The following is a 17,096-nucleotide window of genomic DNA, read 5'->3' as shown; positions in this document are numbered from 1 at the left end:
GTACTGGGCACGCCGCAGGTGGGAGGCCATTTCATAACATTTCTTGTTGATCAAACCACCGTGGACACCTTCTTTGCCCATCAGCAGGACTAGCGCTGGAGAAAAGAGAAAGGAGGCTAGGACCCAGGTGTCACAAATCCACCCCCTGCCAGCTGTTCAGCAGCTGTCCAGCCCTGGAGGCTGTAACCCAACCTCATCCCTCCCAGCTGCCCCCCCCACACACACAGGCAGGCTGTCAGTCACCCTGAAAACAATGGGGCTTTTCAAAAGGGGGAAAATCAAGCTTAAAAGGCTGGGGAGGAACAGATTAAAATTTAGGGGTCAAAGGCTCCCGGACTGTTGACTCATGTGTTCAGGCCAGAAATGGCTGTGGATGAGCCAGCGATCTTAAGTTATAACAAAAGAAATCAAAAGATGAGAGCTAAGTGCTTAGGACCCCAGCAGTCTACCTCCATGAACATGGAGTTTCTGTAATAACCAGAAAAGTCTCATGGCAGAGAGGAACTGAGGTAATGCAGTTCCAACTACTTTATAAGATGAGGAACAAAGATAAAACAGCCTAGTATCCAGGAACACAACTGGAAGTATAGCACTGGTTTGATTCCCTTTACACTGAGAACCACACAGAAAATTCAGTAAAATCGAAGATATGTTAGGGATGCCAAAGGTAAAACGGGTTAAGAGTCAGAAACTCACTCTTGGCAGTCATGGTGACAGTGAGGTTGAAGGTTGGGGCTCCGCCAGTGCTCTTGGTACGAAGATCCATGGTATATTCCCCATCCAGCAGCAGTGAGTCCCGGATCACAGAACATTTCTGGCCCCCAAGTGTCAGCCCATTCACGAAAAAACTTGACCGGTCTTTGCCAACCAGAACTCCAACCTCAGCTGGCTGAAAGGGGAACAAGGATCTATCAAGGGAGTCAGTGCACCAAGGTTCCCACTCTTTTCTCCAAGGACCTATCTTCCTTCCACTTCTCAGGGAGCTAGAAAAAACCTTCAGAGAGGAGAGGTATTTTGCTTTGTACAAGTCCTGAAATTTGAGAAATTCAAGACCGGGAAGTTAATGCACAAAAGATCATGAGCCTCAAACCTAAAGAATGGTAACAGAGAATAAAGGATGCCATGTTCCTCCAGAGACTTAGCTCTCCGTTTTTAAAAAGGGAGGCAAACTCAGGATTGAAAAGGGACCAAATATCAGGGAGGAGAGTGGAGTGGAAAAGAGCGGGGAGCCTTTGGATGCTCAAAACTCTCCTTCAGGAAAAGCAGAAGCAGAGAGGGGAAGGGAGGGGGCGGGTGAGGCAGGAGCAGCAACTTTGCCCTTATTTGGTCAAAGGTTCTGCAGGAGTTGTTAGGGACCCGGACGCCTGGGTCTCCAAGTAACCTAACGTTTAGGTCCAGGTGTCTGTGCCCCAAGATAAAGAAGAAACAGACCCCTGAAGATTCTGTGAGAAGGTTGAAAAAAACTTTTGAAAGAGGTCCAGGATCATACACGGCCAGTCAGCTCTCCCTTCTAGCTACCTCAAGGAACCTTTCTCGCCGTCTCCCCCTTACACCCCAAACCCCCACATCCGGTCCCCTCATGCCCGGAAATCCCCTCCCCCCTTCGAACTTCCGTTCCCCCTCCCCACTTCCGGGCAGTATGGACCGGGAAGGTGGTGATGGGGACAGCAGTACTCATCCCTTATTCATTAACTTATACTCTATCAGAACTTCTCATAAAGTTCCCCGCTGTAGGCCCCGCTGAGTGGCGGGAAGGGCGGGTGAGGGGACTTCCGGGACTGATCTCAGGAATGTTGGGTCCAACGTGCCGAGTTAGGGGGGCTTGTGGCGGCCTCACCCTTTCTAATGGAGTTGGGAGGGGCAGGGAGCCCAGGGAGGCGGGCATGGGACCCAGACCAAGCGCCTAGGGCTCCCTCCTGCATAGGGGGGAACAATGGTGGAGGAAGCGCACGCTGGAAGCCGGAAGTAGAGCAGGGGGTTCAGGGGTTCCCTAGCCCCTTCTCAGTCTTTAATTCCTGCTTAAAATTGCAGAGCGTGTCCGCCCCGCCCTGGATGAGGCGGAAGTGGGCCGCCGTACCGGGAGGCGCGCCCCTCCCCGCCCTGTGCCCCGGATGTAACGCCCCGTCGCGGAAAGGAGGGCGGCCGGCGGGATAGGCGCCGCCGCTTGGGGCGTAGGACTTATGGGGGCAACAGAAGGACCCACTCACGTGCTCCGCCATTCGTGCCGCTTCCAGAGCAAGGACTGGGTCGGCCTTTCGCTGCCCTTCCCAGACCGCGCCCGCCCCCACCCAAAACCCTCCCTCGGTCCAAGCCCAGCTTGTCTCCCGGACCGCGAAGACTTCGCAGTACCGTGATGTTGGCGAAGGTTTTCCCGGGGACAGCGGCCCAGACGGAGGGCGAGTCCTTATAGCCCACGATGGCCGCGTCCTGACAGGTCCCGTCCGCCATGAGGTTGTCGATATAGGCGTTCCACCCGGCCATGGCGCTGCTACTAGTGCTGCTCTCGGTGCTGCTGCTGGGGCGGCGGGCTGAGGTTGGGTTGCCTCGGGCTGGCGGGAGGGGGGGGAGGCGGAGAGCTTGGGGCACGCGCTGCCGTCCGGACCGCGGCTCTGCTAGCTGTGCAGCAACCCTCGCACCGCCACTTCCTGCTCCTCCTCCCCCCCCCCAACTAGATTTTTATTTGCAATGAGCGGTAGGGGCGGGGCCAGCTCCTATTCTCTCCCTCCCCCATCGCCTGCCCGGACACCGAACTTTGCAAATGCAATTTAAAATATCCCTCCCCCTATTGCAAAATTTGCAGAGTTCGATGGAAAGCAGTGTAAAAAGGGGGGGGGGGGCCGACGTTAAGGTTAAGGTTCTACTTTGTATTGAATATAATAAACCAGACTTTAGGGAGAAGTGAGTGAGCCAGAGAAAGGAAGGGCAGAGAAATGAGGAAGAATTAGCAAGCTGCAAATTTAGCAAATGATATGGAAAAGGGTTTGGGGATCCCAGGGTTAACGGAACGATTATCCCTTCCCCCCAACCTCCTCCGGAGGGAAGGGACGGCGGGCGGCGGCGCGTGCGCCTGCGCCTGCGCCGGGGCTGGAGGGAAGGCGTGTGGGACGGTTGAGGCTAGCTGCCGGCTTCACAGGCGCGCGCCTGGGCGCGAGTTGCCGGAAAAACTTGGACTTTCATGCGAAGAAAGGCGGGCCGGAGACGTGTATCCCGCCTAGAGGAAGGGGCGGTGGCGAGGGCGCGCGTACTGTTGCCTCTACGCCCTTGATTATATTTATTCAAGAAATAAGGGAGAGGAGAGTTCGGCAAAATACCTTGGCCCTTTTCAGAGCTGAAGGCACCCACTGGGGGGACTTCTGTCCCCAGCATCTGTCTGGGTCACCCAAATTGGGCTTACTTGAGCCCACCCCTACTCCAGGGGATTATCCTTTCTCGGGCAGCTCTAGCCCAGGGGCTCACCCCACGTCTTAGCCCCGCCTTTGTGTCACCGGCCGTGCCCCTTGGCCTGTCTCTGCAGAGGTCATTGAACGCGGGCGCCCTCAGGGCTTGAAGGACTGGACTATTTCTTAAGGCGGAAGAATACCAGCGACAAGATTGGAAACTTTTTCAAGAAGGGGAAAGTCCCATTTCCTTTGGGCCCGTTTGTTTAGAGCTTTACATTTTTTCTTTCTTCAATAAAACTTAAGCTAAGAACTTGTACGCAATTAATTCGATCGCTGTCAACTGGGAAGAGGATGAAGGACTTTTCCCTGTCATCCGCTTAGATGAACCAGTTCCGTCTGCTCCGGTCACCGCTGAGGGGCTCGGCTGCTTCCGGTCCCTCCGGGGCTGGACGCGGAGGTCACGCAGGGCCTCCTGGGAGCGAAGGGGCTTCGATTTTTCCTCATCCTCAGAAACGGCCCGGCTTCGTAATGTGCACCTTGAATCCCATGGCACCGGCACCCCCCGGGCCCGTGTTCCTCGACAGCCGCCGTGGCTGAGTCACTGGCCAGCTCGGGCGGAGCCGGTCTCGGGCACGTGGCAGTGCTCCTAGCCCGCAATCTCCTGACCTCTGGCCTGCCGCACCTCCCACCCCAGGGTGAAAAAATCTGGGGAGGGAGCAGCCAGAGATAAGGCAGGAGGGCGAGATGGAAGATTTAGGGGGCAGAGATCCGGAGTGGGGGCTGGGAGGGCAGACACCATGGGGCAGGCGGGGCCTGGAGCAGAGAGAGGGGAGGGCGCCGGGGTGAGTCACTGGGCGCCAGCGGCTCCGGCGCCGGCGGGAGAGACCTCCGAGCCATGCGCCCGGTAACTCGCCTGCCCGAACCTCGGCGTCCCTCCCTTTCCCGGGTGAAGTTGCAGGCAGAACTCGAGACCGACAGCGCTCTACCCAGACACTCCAAGGCGGAGAGCGTGGTCCAGTGCAGAGATCCGCTTTCCGAGAACTCCACAAAGCAGATGGCCCTACTGGCGCAGGCGTTCCGACACTCACAGAGGGCCACCCCTTCCTCGGGTCCATTCATGTTATTCATTCGTGACTCAACATCATCCTTTGATGGGATCCATCATCCCTGAAGCGCCCGTAGTCTGTGGGGAAAGGGACTCCAGACCCACAGCCTCCACGCTGGACAGTAAGTGCTGTTCCAGCGCTATCAGTCGGGCGCGGAGCCAGCTCTGACGGCTGGTCTAAATTCATCTCCAGGCCCTCTCCCCGCCCCTTGGCTGGCGGGGATAGGGTTCGGGTAGGGTGGAGCCGAGAGAGGCAGTTATGAGAAGGACCCTAAGAGGTGAGACCCTCTCACCTTCTGGGTAGGGTTCACTTTTTAGACCGACAGCTTGCCCAGAACTCCGCCTCCTTGCCCCACTTGAAGGCAAAGGCAGCCCGCGCCGCCAAGAAAACTGAGCATGTGTGGATGTCAATCCTGCAGCCCCTCTTCCTGGCCCCCTCCCCAGCCCTGCAAGCTCAAGTTACCTCTGGCCTTTCCTAAAGGGCAGTAGTTCCCCTTTAACCTTTACGGAAAGGGGAGTTTACTCCTGGGGAGGGTAAGACCCCTCCCCAATCTGAAGCCCCTTCCCTGCACCTCCCAGGAGGTAGGATTTAAAAAAAAGAAGGATTTTGTGGGAGAGGGAGGGAGGGGCATCTGTGGCCTTTGGGAAGGGGACAGGTCCCAGGGCCAAAGGCTTCCTACTTCAGGCTTCTGTGGGCACTTGGCTGCCAGCCTGGTGTCGTGGGGAGAGGAGGGGATGAATATGGAGAGAGAGAGGCGGGGCTGGCGGGGACTTGGGTGGCTTGAGAATAAATGCCCAGCCTGAGAGGGGGTGAGCTGACATTGTCCCAGCTGCCACCTAAACTCAGAGCTCACCCCAGGCCCCCAGCGAAGACATCCCAGGTCTGGTGAATCTTCCAGCCCCAGGGGATAGGGTGGTGAAAGGTGAGGGTGGTGATGGCTCAGAGCAAGTAGGGGACATTTCTACTTTTTTTTTTTTTTTTCCACCTGGGACTGGAGGGCCTTGAGAAAGACTGGAGCAGACAGGATGGGGCAAAATCTGGTAGCATGCAAAGACACAGGGAAATGAGGCTGGCAGGGGTGGGTAGGGAGGGTAGTTAGACTTGGAGGTAGGTGGGGAATTTGGGATCAGTCAGGATTTGGAGAAGATTGAAGAGCAGGAAAAGGAGAACCTGAATAGCTGGAGAAGATTTGAGGGCTAGGTGGCCATGGAGATTAGACTGCTTGACCAGAAATGGGGAAGGAGAAGGCACAAGTGTAGATATGAGGAAATCGGGGGTTCGGGACTGGTAGAATCTAAGGAGTTATAAAAAGAAAGGACCCCTGAAAGGTCAGGGAGGGGCTTCAGAAGAGCTGACCTCCTAATTAGGTCTCTCCCCATATTACCATGGGGGTGGAATAGGAGAGGCTCTGAGTGGGGGAGGGGGCTATGCCTGCTTCTTTGGTCTGTGACCTTTTTAGGGGATATTTTTAGCTCCAGCACCTGCCTTCTTGGGGTGGGGAAGACTCTTAAAGGGCAAGGGGTTTCTGCTTCCTTAAGGGATCAACTGTCCACACTCACTCCACTCCCACTTCTTGTCCAGGAGCCATGGCTATGCAGAAAATCTTTGCCCGGGAAATCCTGGACTCCAGGGGCAACCCCACGGTAGAAGTGGATCTACACACGGCCAAGGGTAACAGAGGATCATTGGATCAGTTTGCCTTAGGAGACCCCACTCCTATCTGGCCTTTGCCCCCCAGCTATGTGCCACATCTTCTTTTCTCTGGGGTCCCCTACTCCAGATTCTTCCCTAGGCGTTTCTCTTCCAACTAGTTCCTCAGCTGAGAGAAGCAGATATTTCTTTCTGTGCTGTCTTCTAACTCTGGCTCAGAAAGATCTCAGTCCTTAGGATATGGATGGGACTCTGTGATCTTCCAGTTCCTCCTACCCCAGGCCAATTAAGCAGCCCAGGTGGTACCGTAAGGAGCTCGGGTAGTGCAGTGCCTAAGGCATTTGACTGTTAACCAGAAGGTTGGTGGTTCAAAGCCACCAGCTGCTTCAAGGCAGAAAGATGAGGCAGTCTGCTTCTGTAAAGATTTACAGCCTAGGAAACCTTATGGAGCACTTCTACTCTGTCCTATAGGATTGCTATGAGTTGGAACAACAGCAACAAGTTTATTTATTTATTTATTTTGTCCAGGCCGATTCCGAGCAGCTGTGCCCAGTGGAGCTTCCACAGGAATCTATGAAGCTCTGGAACTGAGAGATGGAGACAAATCACGATACCTGGGGAAAGGTGAGCAAGGGCCAATGCAGGAGGGGTAGAGGATGGGACTTGAAGCTCTTGGGGCATTGGGTTGCACAGGAAGAGACCTAGTTAGGAGATCAGAGCCCTTCTGAGCCCCTCCCTGGCCTCTCTAGGGGTCCTGAAGGCTGTGGAACACATCAACAAGACTCTAGGCCCCGCTCTGCTGGGAAAGGCAAGTGCTCCCCCTGCCCTCTTCCCTGTGCCCCTGTCTTGCTCACCCTAGACAACCCATTCCTGGGAGGTACCACCCATCTCCTCTCTCCCAAATACCTTCACTCCTCCTTCCTCTTGGACATGCCCCAACTCCTCAAAAATTTGACCTCTGCTCTCCTTCCTCAAACCTGCCCTTCCAGAAACTAAGTGTTGTGGATCAAGAAAAAGTTGACAAATTTATGATTGAGCTGGATGGGACCGAGAATAAGTGTGAGTGAAAGGGGAAGACTGAAGGAAGGAACGGGTGCAGGTGGGGAAGGGAGAAACCCCAGGGGCAGAGGCCTGATTTGGGTTATTTTTGTGTCCCACGTTTTGGGGCACATCGCAGCTGGATGGATTTGTATTCATTCCACAGGCATTTCCTGATGCCTGCAGTCTGCCAGGCCTGGGCTGGGCTGTGGATGCAGACATGAAGCTGACACATTCCCCTAGGTTTGGGTCTCCCAGAGTCCCTTGGGTGCATGGGGAGAGAACAGTTAACAAATTCTGAATGCCCAGTGGTTTGGGGCTCTGGATTCTTCCTGGGGTAACCAGAGAGGGTGTTTGAGGAGGTAACTCCAAACCCTGAGGGAGGAGGAACTCTCATCCTTTCTTCTCACTTGTTTCCTTCCAGCCAAATTCGGGGCCAATGCCATCTTGGGTGTGTCCCTGGCTGTGTGCAAGGCAGGAGCAGCTGAGAAGGGGGTTCCACTCTACCGCCATATTGCGGACCTCGCCGGGAACCCGGACCTGGTTCTCCCAGTGCCTGTGAGTGCCGCTGCCCTGCCATGTCCCGACATCCCAACAACAGAGCTGGCTCCACCCAGCTCAGGGTGCATAGGCCCAAACCAAACCCATAGCCATTGAGCAGAACTGCCCCTTAGGGTTTCCAAGGCTGTGATCTTTTAAAGAAGCACACTGCGACATCTTTCTCTTACTGAGCAGCTGGTGAGTTTGAGCCACAGACCTTTTGGTTAGCAGCTGAGTGCTTTAACCACTGCACCACCAGGGCTCCTTCTGGTGCATTAGCAGCACGGTTCAGAACCAGCTTCAAAGAAAGTGTTTTCTGAAATCGGAACCTTTTAAGCTGTGGTTCAGCTCCTCCCCTCGCCCGCAGTCTAAACCTTCCCTTAAATCTCCCTAGGCTTCCTTTCCTTGCAACCCGGTTCCTTCACATTCCAATCCTAGGCAATAGCTCCAACTTCTAATTTCACCCCTACACTCACCCCCCCCACCACCAGACTGGAGCTGAGCTTCTTCGTGGCCAGGATTTTGGCATCTCTTGGCATCTTCTTTAACCTTATTGAAACACATTCCCTCTTTATAGAACTCTTTAAATGTAACCTCAATGCTACATTTGTTGTTACTTATTAGGCAGATTGTATAAAAGCATGAACTTTGAAGACAAACTGTAGGGTTCGAATCCTGGCTCTGCCTGTTCACTATTGTGTGATCTTGGGCAATTTATTTAACCTCTGCATGCCTCAGTTTCCTCATTTGTAAAATGGGGGATACTGAGAGTCCCTAGTTAATAGGGTTGTTTTGAGAATGAAGTGAGCTAATACAATACAGGTAGTTCTCAACTTACGACGTGTTCCATTAGGAAGAGCCAGACTTAAGGACTCTCCTTTTCTTTTTTTTTTTTTTTTTTACATCTTATGGTTACTAATATATACCACAAACAGTGGTGCAGTGCATAATTTGCTAATGTTATCATTCTTGTGCCAACCCCAAAAAACAAAGATTTGGATTTATAAAGACAGTAATAGTAAAAGGCAATAATGATGACAATTAAAATATTAAAAAAAGGTATACAACTTATGTCAGAACCCACTTACGATGGGATCATCAGAATGGAACCTTGTCTAAGAGGAGGATGACCTATGTATGTAAAGTACTTGAAGCGGTGCCTGGCACATTGAAACAAAAACAAAAAACCAAACATGTTGCCACCGAGAAGATTCCAACGCATGGTGATTCTATGTGCTTCAGAGTTGTTGTTATTTGCTGTCTAGTTGGGACCCAACTCATAGAGACCCCTCCTTGGGTTTTCGAGGTTTTATCACTACGGAAGTAGATTGCCCAACCTTCCTTCCAAGGAGTAGCTGGTGGGTTTGAGCCGCCAGCCTTCTGGTTTAGCAGTCAAGTGCCTTAGGCACTATGCTACCAGAGCTCCTGTGCTTCAGAGTAGAACTGCGTAGCTCAGAGTTTTCAATGCTATAAGCTTACAGTAAATTGCCAGGGCTTTCTTCCACAGCATTTCTGGGTGGATTCAAACCATTTTAATCTTTCAGCTAGCAGCCAAACACAAACCATTTGTACCACTCAGGGACCTTACCTGGCATATAGTAAGTGTTGCAGAAGTGTTAATTCTTATGGTTACCATCATCATCATCATTATATACCAGGTACATGCTACATACTTTACATTCGATTTTCAGCAAAAATCTTGTAGGTGTTATCCTCATTTTAGAGGAATGAAGAGGCTCTGAGTAATAAAATTAGTCATCCTACACCCCTAAACTGTAAGCAGGGAAACCGGGATTCCACCTCAACCCCCCAACCTCACTTGATCCCTCATGCTACCCTGGCCTGAAGCTGAGCACCCTCTTCCTCTCCTAGGCCTTCAATGTGATCAATGGGGGCTCCCACGCCGGAAACAAGCTGGCCATGCAGGAATTCATGATTCTGCCCGTGGGAGCCAGCTCCTTCAAGGAAGCCATGCGCATTGGCGCGGAGGTCTACCACCACCTGAAGGGGGTCATTAAGGCCAAGTATGGGAAGGATGCCACCAATGTGGGTGACGAGGGTGGCTTTGCACCTAACATCCTGGAGAACAATGAGGGTCAGTGCTCACTGGGGTGATGAAACTCCTGGGTTTCCACAGAGAGGAGGGCTGCAGAGATGGGGCTACTGGAGCCTTAGGTCCTCTCTTGATCCTCTCCTAGCCCTTGAGCTGCTGAAGACAGCCATCCAAGCAGCAGGGTACCCAGACAAGGTGGTGATCGGCATGGATGTGGCAGCTTCAGAGTTCCATCGTAATGGGAAATACGATCTTGACTTTAAATCACCTGATGACCCCGCACGGCACATTACTGGGGAGAAGCTGGGGGAGCTGTACAAGAGCTTCATCAAGAACTATCCTGGTGAGGACCCCTTCTCCAATGCATTGCTCCTTCCCGAGTCCCCAGCAAATGCCTAACACACTGACTCCACTGCCCTCATTGTGACCTCTGCAGGTCCTTCCAATCCTTTGCCCTATCACAATCTCTACCCAAAGTCTTTTGACCTGTCACCCCTCCATGAGGCCCCTTCTATCCTCTGACCTCTGACTCTACTTTCCACCTCACTAGTGGTGTCCATTGAGGACCCCTTTGACCAGGACGACTGGGCCACCTGGACCTCGTTCCTCACGGGGGTCAACATTCAGATCGTGGGGGATGACCTCACAGTCACCAACCCCAAGAGGATTGCCCAGGCCATTGAGAAGAAGGCCTGCAACTGCCTGCTGCTGAAAGTCAACCAGATTGGCTCGGTGACCGAGTCCATTCAGGCGTGAGTTCATCCTGGCCGTGGGGCTCACTGTAGCCTCCCTCTGTCCCAGTTATTCCAGCTACAACCTCGCCCACTAACTCTAAATCCATCCATCTTTCTCCCGGCACCCGACCCACCGGCCGCCTCCTGACTTCAAGGCTAGTTAAAAGCCCTTGGCCTGACTGCAAGGGCTTTGCCATTGTGAACCTGCCATGCCCCATCCTCCCACCCCATGTCATTCCTCTCTCCGATTTTGCCGTTCTTCCCTCTGGCATCTCAAGAGGCCAAATTCAAGATTAGCAATCTCCCCTTGCCTCCTACTTCCCAAAGAACCCAAAGTCTACTCTACTTTGTGCCCACTGCATTGTTGGGCAGCACTAGCCAAAGCTGAAGGGGAAAAGCCCCACCAGCCCGACCACTGAGGAGGTCCTGTGAGGCCTTACCAAGTTGTCTCTCTATTCAGCTGCAAACTGGCTCAGTCTAACGGCTGGGGGGTGATGGTGAGCCACCGGTCTGGGGAGACTGAGGACACATTCATCGCTGATCTCGTGGTGGGGCTGTGCACAGGACAGGTACTCAAGGCTCTCCTCTCCTGAACGTCTGACCGGGTTTTTCTGGGGGCCTTGACCTTGAGTTGAATACCCCCATAAGCCACTCTCTTGGGGCTAGGCCCTGTACCTCTTCTACAGCCCCACCTCACACTATGAATTCCTTTTCACTTCTCAGATCAAGACTGGTGCCCCCTGCCGCTCAGAACGTCTGGCCAAGTATAACCAGCTCATGAGGTACTGTGGGTCCAGTGGGTCTGTGGAGCTGAAGGCTTTTGGGCTGGGAGGCAGCAGCTTTGACTTTCTCCGCCTTCTAGGATCGAGGAGGCGCTCGGGGACAAAGCTGTCTTTGCTGGACGCAAGTTCCGTAACCCAAAGGCCAAGTGAGAAGCTGGAGACTCCAGGTCCCCACCGGACAAATGCAGGCCCTGGAGCCTTTGCCCTGAAATAAACACTGGTGCCAACCAAGACAGTACTGCTTCTTTGTGGGAGGGAGGAGGTGTTAGTCTGCGGGCTAGTAAGATGAAAGGTGGAGAGGTGGGGGCAGGAAGGGGAGGCAGAGAACAGATGTAACCTCCTAGAACTAGGAAGTGGGGGACTCAGAGAAGAAGTTGGGCTGGATCTAGAACGAGAGTTCACACTTTTGAGAGGAGGTTGGGGGAAGCAGTTTCCACATGTGAATGAAGCTGACAAGACACTGAGGGAGTAGGGAGCCAGCTTCCAGAGAAGGGGAGCAAGGCTTGGGGACCGAGGGTCTGGACCCCACAAGGGGTGGCGACCGAGGGTCTGGCTGCAGTGGAAGCAGCTTGATGAGCTCCGTCCATACGGTGAAATTCTGCAGCGTGCTATGGAGGAGCACAGGCCACAATGCTTCGTGAGGATGAGAGCAATGGGAACAGCTACCACTTCCGTGGAACTTCCAAGGATCTAGAATGGTTCTAAATGCTTGACATATGTGACCTGTGTCATCTCTGAAACAACTCTATCAGATAGGTACCATTGTTATCCCCTTTCATGAGTGAGGAAACAGAGGCAAAGAAAGGTTAAGTAACTTATTCCAGTTAATAGAGTTAGTAAGTGGCAGAGCCAGGTGCAAGCCAGGCCATTTGATTCTAGTGACTGTGCTCCTGAAACACTGTATTGTATAAAACCAGTATCTGGCCATCTCTGACCTACACAAACAGCAATTTTATGCGGCTTCACCTAAAATGATTCCCCTTCCTGCCAATGGCTCAAGGACCCACCTTTCTCTATACAAACAAACCAGGACATGGGGTCAAACAGTGTTTATTGAATGGGAAGTAACCCCATGGGGAACAAAAATCCAAGGAGAATGGAGAATAATACAGATTAAATACCCACCTGTGCAGTCACACTCTTGCACACACATACACACGTGCACACATACATACACAAACCACACACATATCCAAGCTCCAACAGTGACATCAAACACCTGCTTGTCCCCAGCCTGAGTGAGAGCTGGAGGGACATGGTTCAGAGGTGGGGCTCCAGGATGGGTTCTAATAGCAGCAGCCTTGTTCCTCCCTGCCCTACCCCAGGGGCCAAAGGGAGCTGGGGTGCCTAGGAGGTAGGTGGCAACTCTTCCCCACTCTGCCGTAGACGCTTCTTGGCTCGGATCTCATTCATGGCTTCTTCAATGGAGCGTGTGTCCCTCTTGTTGGCCACAGGCACTGGGGGCAGCAAAGAGGAGGGCTTAGGGGCTCTGCATCTTGGCCTCCACTCCCTTCTCCCCACATCCTGTGCTCTTCTCCCAGCCCTGCCCAGCCCCTACTGAGGCCTCACCACAGCCATAGGTCTTGTTGGCCTGTAGCATGTGGGCAGCATCCTTGGCTGCCCCCTTGCCGATGAGGTGGCTGTACTTGTCCTTGTAGTCGCTGGCAGGGCTCACCACCACAGGTCCCTGGTGGGCTGCTGCTTCCTCCTCCCGCTGGGCCAGCTCCTAGGAGTGCAGAGGTAGGGCACCAACGCTCAGGAGCTTGACCCCAGCCCCTTGTAGGCGGCAGGCTGCAAGTTCCCAGGGATGGTCAATATAGCTCACCTTCAGCTTCCGTTTCTCCTCAGCCTTCTGGGGGTCCCACTCCTCTCCACGACGGTAAGACTCCAGCTCTTCATCTGAGGGTGCGAACTCCTGAGGAAGTAGGTGACAATGGAGCACGTCCCGTATGAGTGTTTTCTCTCACTCCTTTCCCCCAAGGAGGGTAGGTACAGGGAGAGGAAAGACTAAGGACCTCAGGCCTTTCACCTTTTTGAAGATCATGACATAGCGACACTCATCATCTTCCCCGAAGGAGAAGGATGTCAAGCCAGCCACTTCTACCACATCGTGTCTGGAGAGGGAGGGCAGAGAGGGCAGAACCTGTTGAACCAGGGGGTTCTATGCTCTCCTCTCAAGGACCCCCCAGCTGGCCCTTCCAAGCCACCCTAGCTACCCATGTCCTGCCTCCCGGGCCCTGGGACACTCACAAAATGCTCCTCTCTATCTTGTTCATCGGCTGAAACTTTTTCTTGATCTGCCCACTGTCTTGGATGAAATCTGACACCTCTTTCTCCATCTCCGGAGAAGAAAAAAGAAAGAAGATATAAGATGATGGCTCCCACCCAACACCCCTCTCCCCCGACTGGACCACCAGGCCTTCTTGACCTCCCCACACCTTTCCTAGGCTCCATGCCACACTGGCTTTCAGGCTTCACCTCTCTCAAGACATTGTCAAGAAAACTGAGCCCTCAACCTTCCAATTCTAACTGTAAGGATGCCCTTCCTGAAGGCTGCCTTTGATCTCTCCAATTGTTCTCACCCTTTTACGAAATTCCACTTTCTGTTGTTTCTCTTGCTCCTGTAGTTTCTTCAGACGGGCAGCCTGCTCTGGGGGTGAGAAATGGCAGCATGAGGCCAGGGCTGGAAGCATGAGTGGGGGCAGTCTACAAAACTTCAAGGGAAGCCACCGGGAGGTGTCCAGCTGGGACAGTAGGCCTGTTTATTCACTAAGCATTACTGGTGTGTACTATGTACCTGGCACTGTGTTAGGCCCTGGGGTATAAAGAGAATGATTAAGTGGCAGCCCTGTTCCTCAGGAGCTCACGGTTCAGTGAGAGTGACAAAGATTAGAATCCCAACCCCGCTGGGGAAACCAACAAACACTTATTTAATGCCCACGACATAAAAAGGACTATAGAAACAAAGAATTTGGGGAGGTGAGGAAAACAGACTAAGCCCCTGGCCTCAAAGAGTTTATCATCTCACAGTCTGCCGAGCAGGGAGGAAATTATTTAACTTCCTATATTTTGTAACAACCCCTACTTCCTACTTCTACTAGGCAGGATGAAGCTGAAATGGCTAGTCTGACACCCTTCTCCTTTGAGAGGGGAGGTGTCCACCATAGCTGCAAAGGAACACATCACCCTTACCATACCCTTCTCCTCTCCCTTACATCCCACCTCTGCATCCCCTCCGCCTCTTGGAGCCGGGGTGCTGTGGAGAGTACAACGGTACCTGGGCCCTTCACACCTGCCAATCTTCCCCCACTATGTGATCTTGTTGTCCTGGAGCTTTAAGCTTGTAATTCTTCCTGCTCCTGCTCCTCAGCCTGCAATACCCCTTCTCCTCTCTTCTGCCTTTTCAAATCCTTTAAATCTTTAAAGCCCACTTCTTCCACAGGGCCTGAATCCTTCCAGCTGCAATGGACCTCTTCCCATTTTCCTAATCACTCCATGCCTTTGACTATGATGTTCCTTCTGCACGGAATGGTTTTCCTCCTTTCGTAAACTCTGAGACCTGCCATGAGACAGTTACTCACTTCTGCCTCCCAGTTCCAAGAGTGTTTGTTTCAGATACCCACTCCAGCATGTGCCCAGAACCAACATAATGTAACTTTTTATTGACTTGTCTTCCCTACCACATTGCCAACTCTCTAAAGGCAGGGATCCCCTCAAGGTCCTGGGGCCTGACAGTCTAGAACCACCAGGTGAATGAGCTCTCACCTCTCTGACCTCCAGAGCACTTATCTTCAGTTCAACACACCTGGTCACTGACTGCTCCTCTAACTGGTTTCTGAGTCCTCTCTTTCCACCTGGGGATGTGGCATGAGATTATGGTTAAGAACCCAGGCTCAAAAGTTACACCTTTGAAACCTGCCACTTACTAACTGTAAGCGCCCCGTTACTTCAAACAAGTGACTAACCTCTGAACTTCCGTTTTCTAGTCTGTCAAGGGCGGCTAGTGATCCCCACCTTGCCAGATGCGGTGAGCATTATATAACCCCAAGTTCCCCGTTCCCATTATGTCCCCTCCTTCCTCAGAGCCCTCTGCCTGTAACACTTAGCTCCCTCTTTACTCGCTGTATTACCTAGTCTTCAGATCTCGGCCCACCGGACCACTGTAAGCTAGGCTGGAAACCCCAAGTAGACAATTATTTCTCTTTCACAGCATTTATCAAGTTGGTTATTAAACGTCTGTGTGATCGCTTCATCAGTGCCCATCTCAGCCCCAGACTGTGGGCTCCTTGAGGGTACTCCTGGCCCTCAGCGCACAGCAGAAAGTCAGTAAATGATGTATGGTATTTGGATATTAAGCAGCCCTTACGGTCTTTGAAAAGAGTTCTGGCAGCGCATTGCCTAAGGCACTGGGCTGCTACCAAGAAGGTTCGCGGTTCGAACCCACCAGCCACTCTGCCGGAAGGAAGTCCGGGGCAATCTACTTCCGTAAAAATTTACCGCCTCGGAAACCCAATGGAGGTCGCTATAAGTTGGAATCGACTTGATGGCAGTGGGTTCCGTTTTCAAGTTAAGGTCTTTGAAAGCACTACGCCTGCCCGGCCCGCTTCTGGCAAGTGGAGACTCGGTGCTGTGGCATGACTCGTTCTCCGTCAAACCCCGAGGCGTTGGGAGCTGGGGTGCTCCACAAAGCAGTCATTCTGCCAGCCTCACTCATACGCCGCAGCGCGAGCACCCCGAGGCGGCCTGGCCTACCCGCGAGACCGCGCTCAATTTCCGGGGGTCGCCTGAAGGGAAGTTCCGCAGAGAACTCAGGCGGGGAGACTATGGCCAATGGGACGAGGTGGGCATTCCCATCCCTCCAATCAACATCATGGCCCCTCGGGAACTTTAGGTTACAGATGGGAGGTGGGGCATAATGGTACCAAGAGGACCCCAGCAACCAATTGGAAGTGCTAAGGCCGGATGGGTAAGAAGAAAGGTCGAATAAGATTTGATAGGTAGCCTTTAAATGGAGAAAGGAGGTATGGTGTCGCAGTGGCTAAAGCATGCGGATGCTAATCAATAAGGTTCATGGTTCCAAACCACCAGCTCTACAGGAGAAAGACGAGGCAGTCTCCTTCTGTAAAGATTTACAGCTTTGGAAACCCTTTGGAGCAGTCCTATAGGGTCGCTGTGAGTCGAATCGACTCAATGGCAATGGGTTTGGTTTGTTAAGTTGAGATAACCAATGAAGGTGAAAGGATTGTGAATGGGCATGCCCTGAATCCAATTGGAATACATACGGGGTGCGGGGACACACGGACTGGGGAGGTAGGTGAAGCCGAGGGGCGGTCGAATATGCCCTCCCCCCAATCCGACGAAGGGACGAAAAATACGAAAGAGATAGGTGGGGTCGGAGGCAGCCAACCAATCAGAGCACGACATCACCGGACAGGCAGGTCCATTGACTAATTGAAAACAAGGACTACGAAAGACAGGGGGAAGCGGCGGCCAGAGGGCGGAGCTAGGCTTCGGGTAGCCAATCGTTGTTCGCAAAGAACAGCGGGCGGGTCTGTAACCCTTTTAGGGACCCTGGGGGGCTTGGAAGGGGCCTGCGAGGGGTCTTTCAAGGTTGAGGAGGCGGCATCGTTCAAAAAGGGAAGATTGCGGTCCTGAGAACCGGGCGAGGAAAGGCAGCTGTGAATTTGGGAGCCTCACCTCGAGCCTTGCGCCGAGTCTCCTGGTCACCAAGGCTGGGAGGCTTCTCCATGGAGCTCAGGATGGAGCCCAGTAGGTCCGCCATCTTGGGAGAGACTGAGAGGAGGCGGCGCGTC

The 17,096-nt window shown here is 53.1% G+C and overlaps 3 protein-coding genes across 3 annotated transcripts in view; 1 reads left to right on the top strand and 2 right to left on the bottom strand.

The window, feature by feature from the left end:
* PFN1 (profilin 1) overlaps window positions 1–2,481 on the bottom strand; it is a 3,612-nt gene extending 1,131 nt beyond the window's left edge. The window contains exons 1-3 of the mRNA XM_007937605.2: window positions 2,350–2,481; window positions 697–889; window positions 5–95 (exon numbers count right to left, since the gene is read on the bottom strand). Coding sequence (XP_007935796.1) covers window positions 5–95; window positions 697–889; window positions 2,350–2,481 — 416 coding nt within the window. The remainder of the gene's footprint in view (window positions 1–4; window positions 96–696; window positions 890–2,349) is intronic.
* A 2,263-nt stretch (window positions 2,482–4,744) lies between these two features.
* ENO3 (enolase 3) lies at window positions 4,745–11,433 on the top strand. The gene is made up of 12 exons (XM_042780511.1): window positions 4,745–4,763; window positions 6,071–6,157; window positions 6,665–6,760; window positions 6,886–6,944; window positions 7,126–7,195; window positions 7,599–7,732; window positions 9,587–9,809; window positions 9,913–10,110; window positions 10,318–10,519; window positions 10,962–11,070; window positions 11,225–11,283; window positions 11,364–11,433. Exons 1-12 carry the CDS (start codon window positions 4,745–4,747, stop codon window positions 11,431–11,433), a joined length of 1,326 nt encoding a protein of 441 aa, XP_042636445.1.
* Window positions 11,434–12,630: 1,197 nt separating this feature from the next.
* On the bottom strand, window positions 12,631–17,065 carry SPAG7 (sperm associated antigen 7). The gene is made up of 7 exons (XM_007937526.2): window positions 16,981–17,065; window positions 13,866–13,933; window positions 13,534–13,622; window positions 13,313–13,397; window positions 13,109–13,198; window positions 12,853–13,009; window positions 12,631–12,740 (listed from the first exon to the last, which is right to left on the bottom strand). Exons 1-7 carry the CDS (start codon window positions 17,063–17,065, stop codon window positions 12,631–12,633), a joined length of 684 nt encoding a protein of 227 aa, XP_007935717.1.
* Between the last annotated feature and the right edge of the window lie 31 nt (window positions 17,066–17,096).

The sequence above is a fragment of the Orycteropus afer genome, unplaced genomic scaffold (assembly GCF_000298275.1).
Source record: "Orycteropus afer afer isolate SDZICR_OR568_19922 unplaced genomic scaffold, OryAfe1.0 scaffold00042, whole genome shotgun sequence".
Lineage (NCBI taxonomy): Eukaryota > Metazoa > Chordata > Mammalia > Tubulidentata > Orycteropodidae > Orycteropus > Orycteropus afer.
Note: the sequence above shows the minus strand (reverse complement) of the source record. Positions and strands in the feature narration are given on the sequence as shown.

Bases quoted from the DNA above. Each gene is read 5' to 3' on its own strand.
- ENO3 (XM_042780511.1), top strand. The intron at 7,733-9,586 runs GTGAGTGCCGCT...TTCCTCTCCTAG, and splicing joins ACCTGGTTCTCCCAGTGCCT to GCCTTCAATGTGATCAATGG. The intron at 10,520-10,961 runs GTGAGTTCATCC...CTCTCTATTCAG, and splicing joins GTGACCGAGTCCATTCAGGC to CTGCAAACTGGCTCAGTCTA.
- SPAG7 (XM_007937526.2), bottom strand. From the start codon at position 17,065: ATGGCGGACCTACTGGGCTCCATCCTGAGCTCCATGGAGAAGCCTCCC. The intron at 13,934-16,980 runs GTGAGGCTCCCA...TCTCACCCCCAG, and splicing joins GACTCGGCGCAAGGCTCGAG to AGCAGGCTGCCCGTCTGAAG. The intron at 12,741-12,852 runs GTGAGGCCTCAG...TGCTGCCCCCAG, and splicing joins CAACAAGACCTATGGCTGTG to TGCCTGTGGCCAACAAGAGG.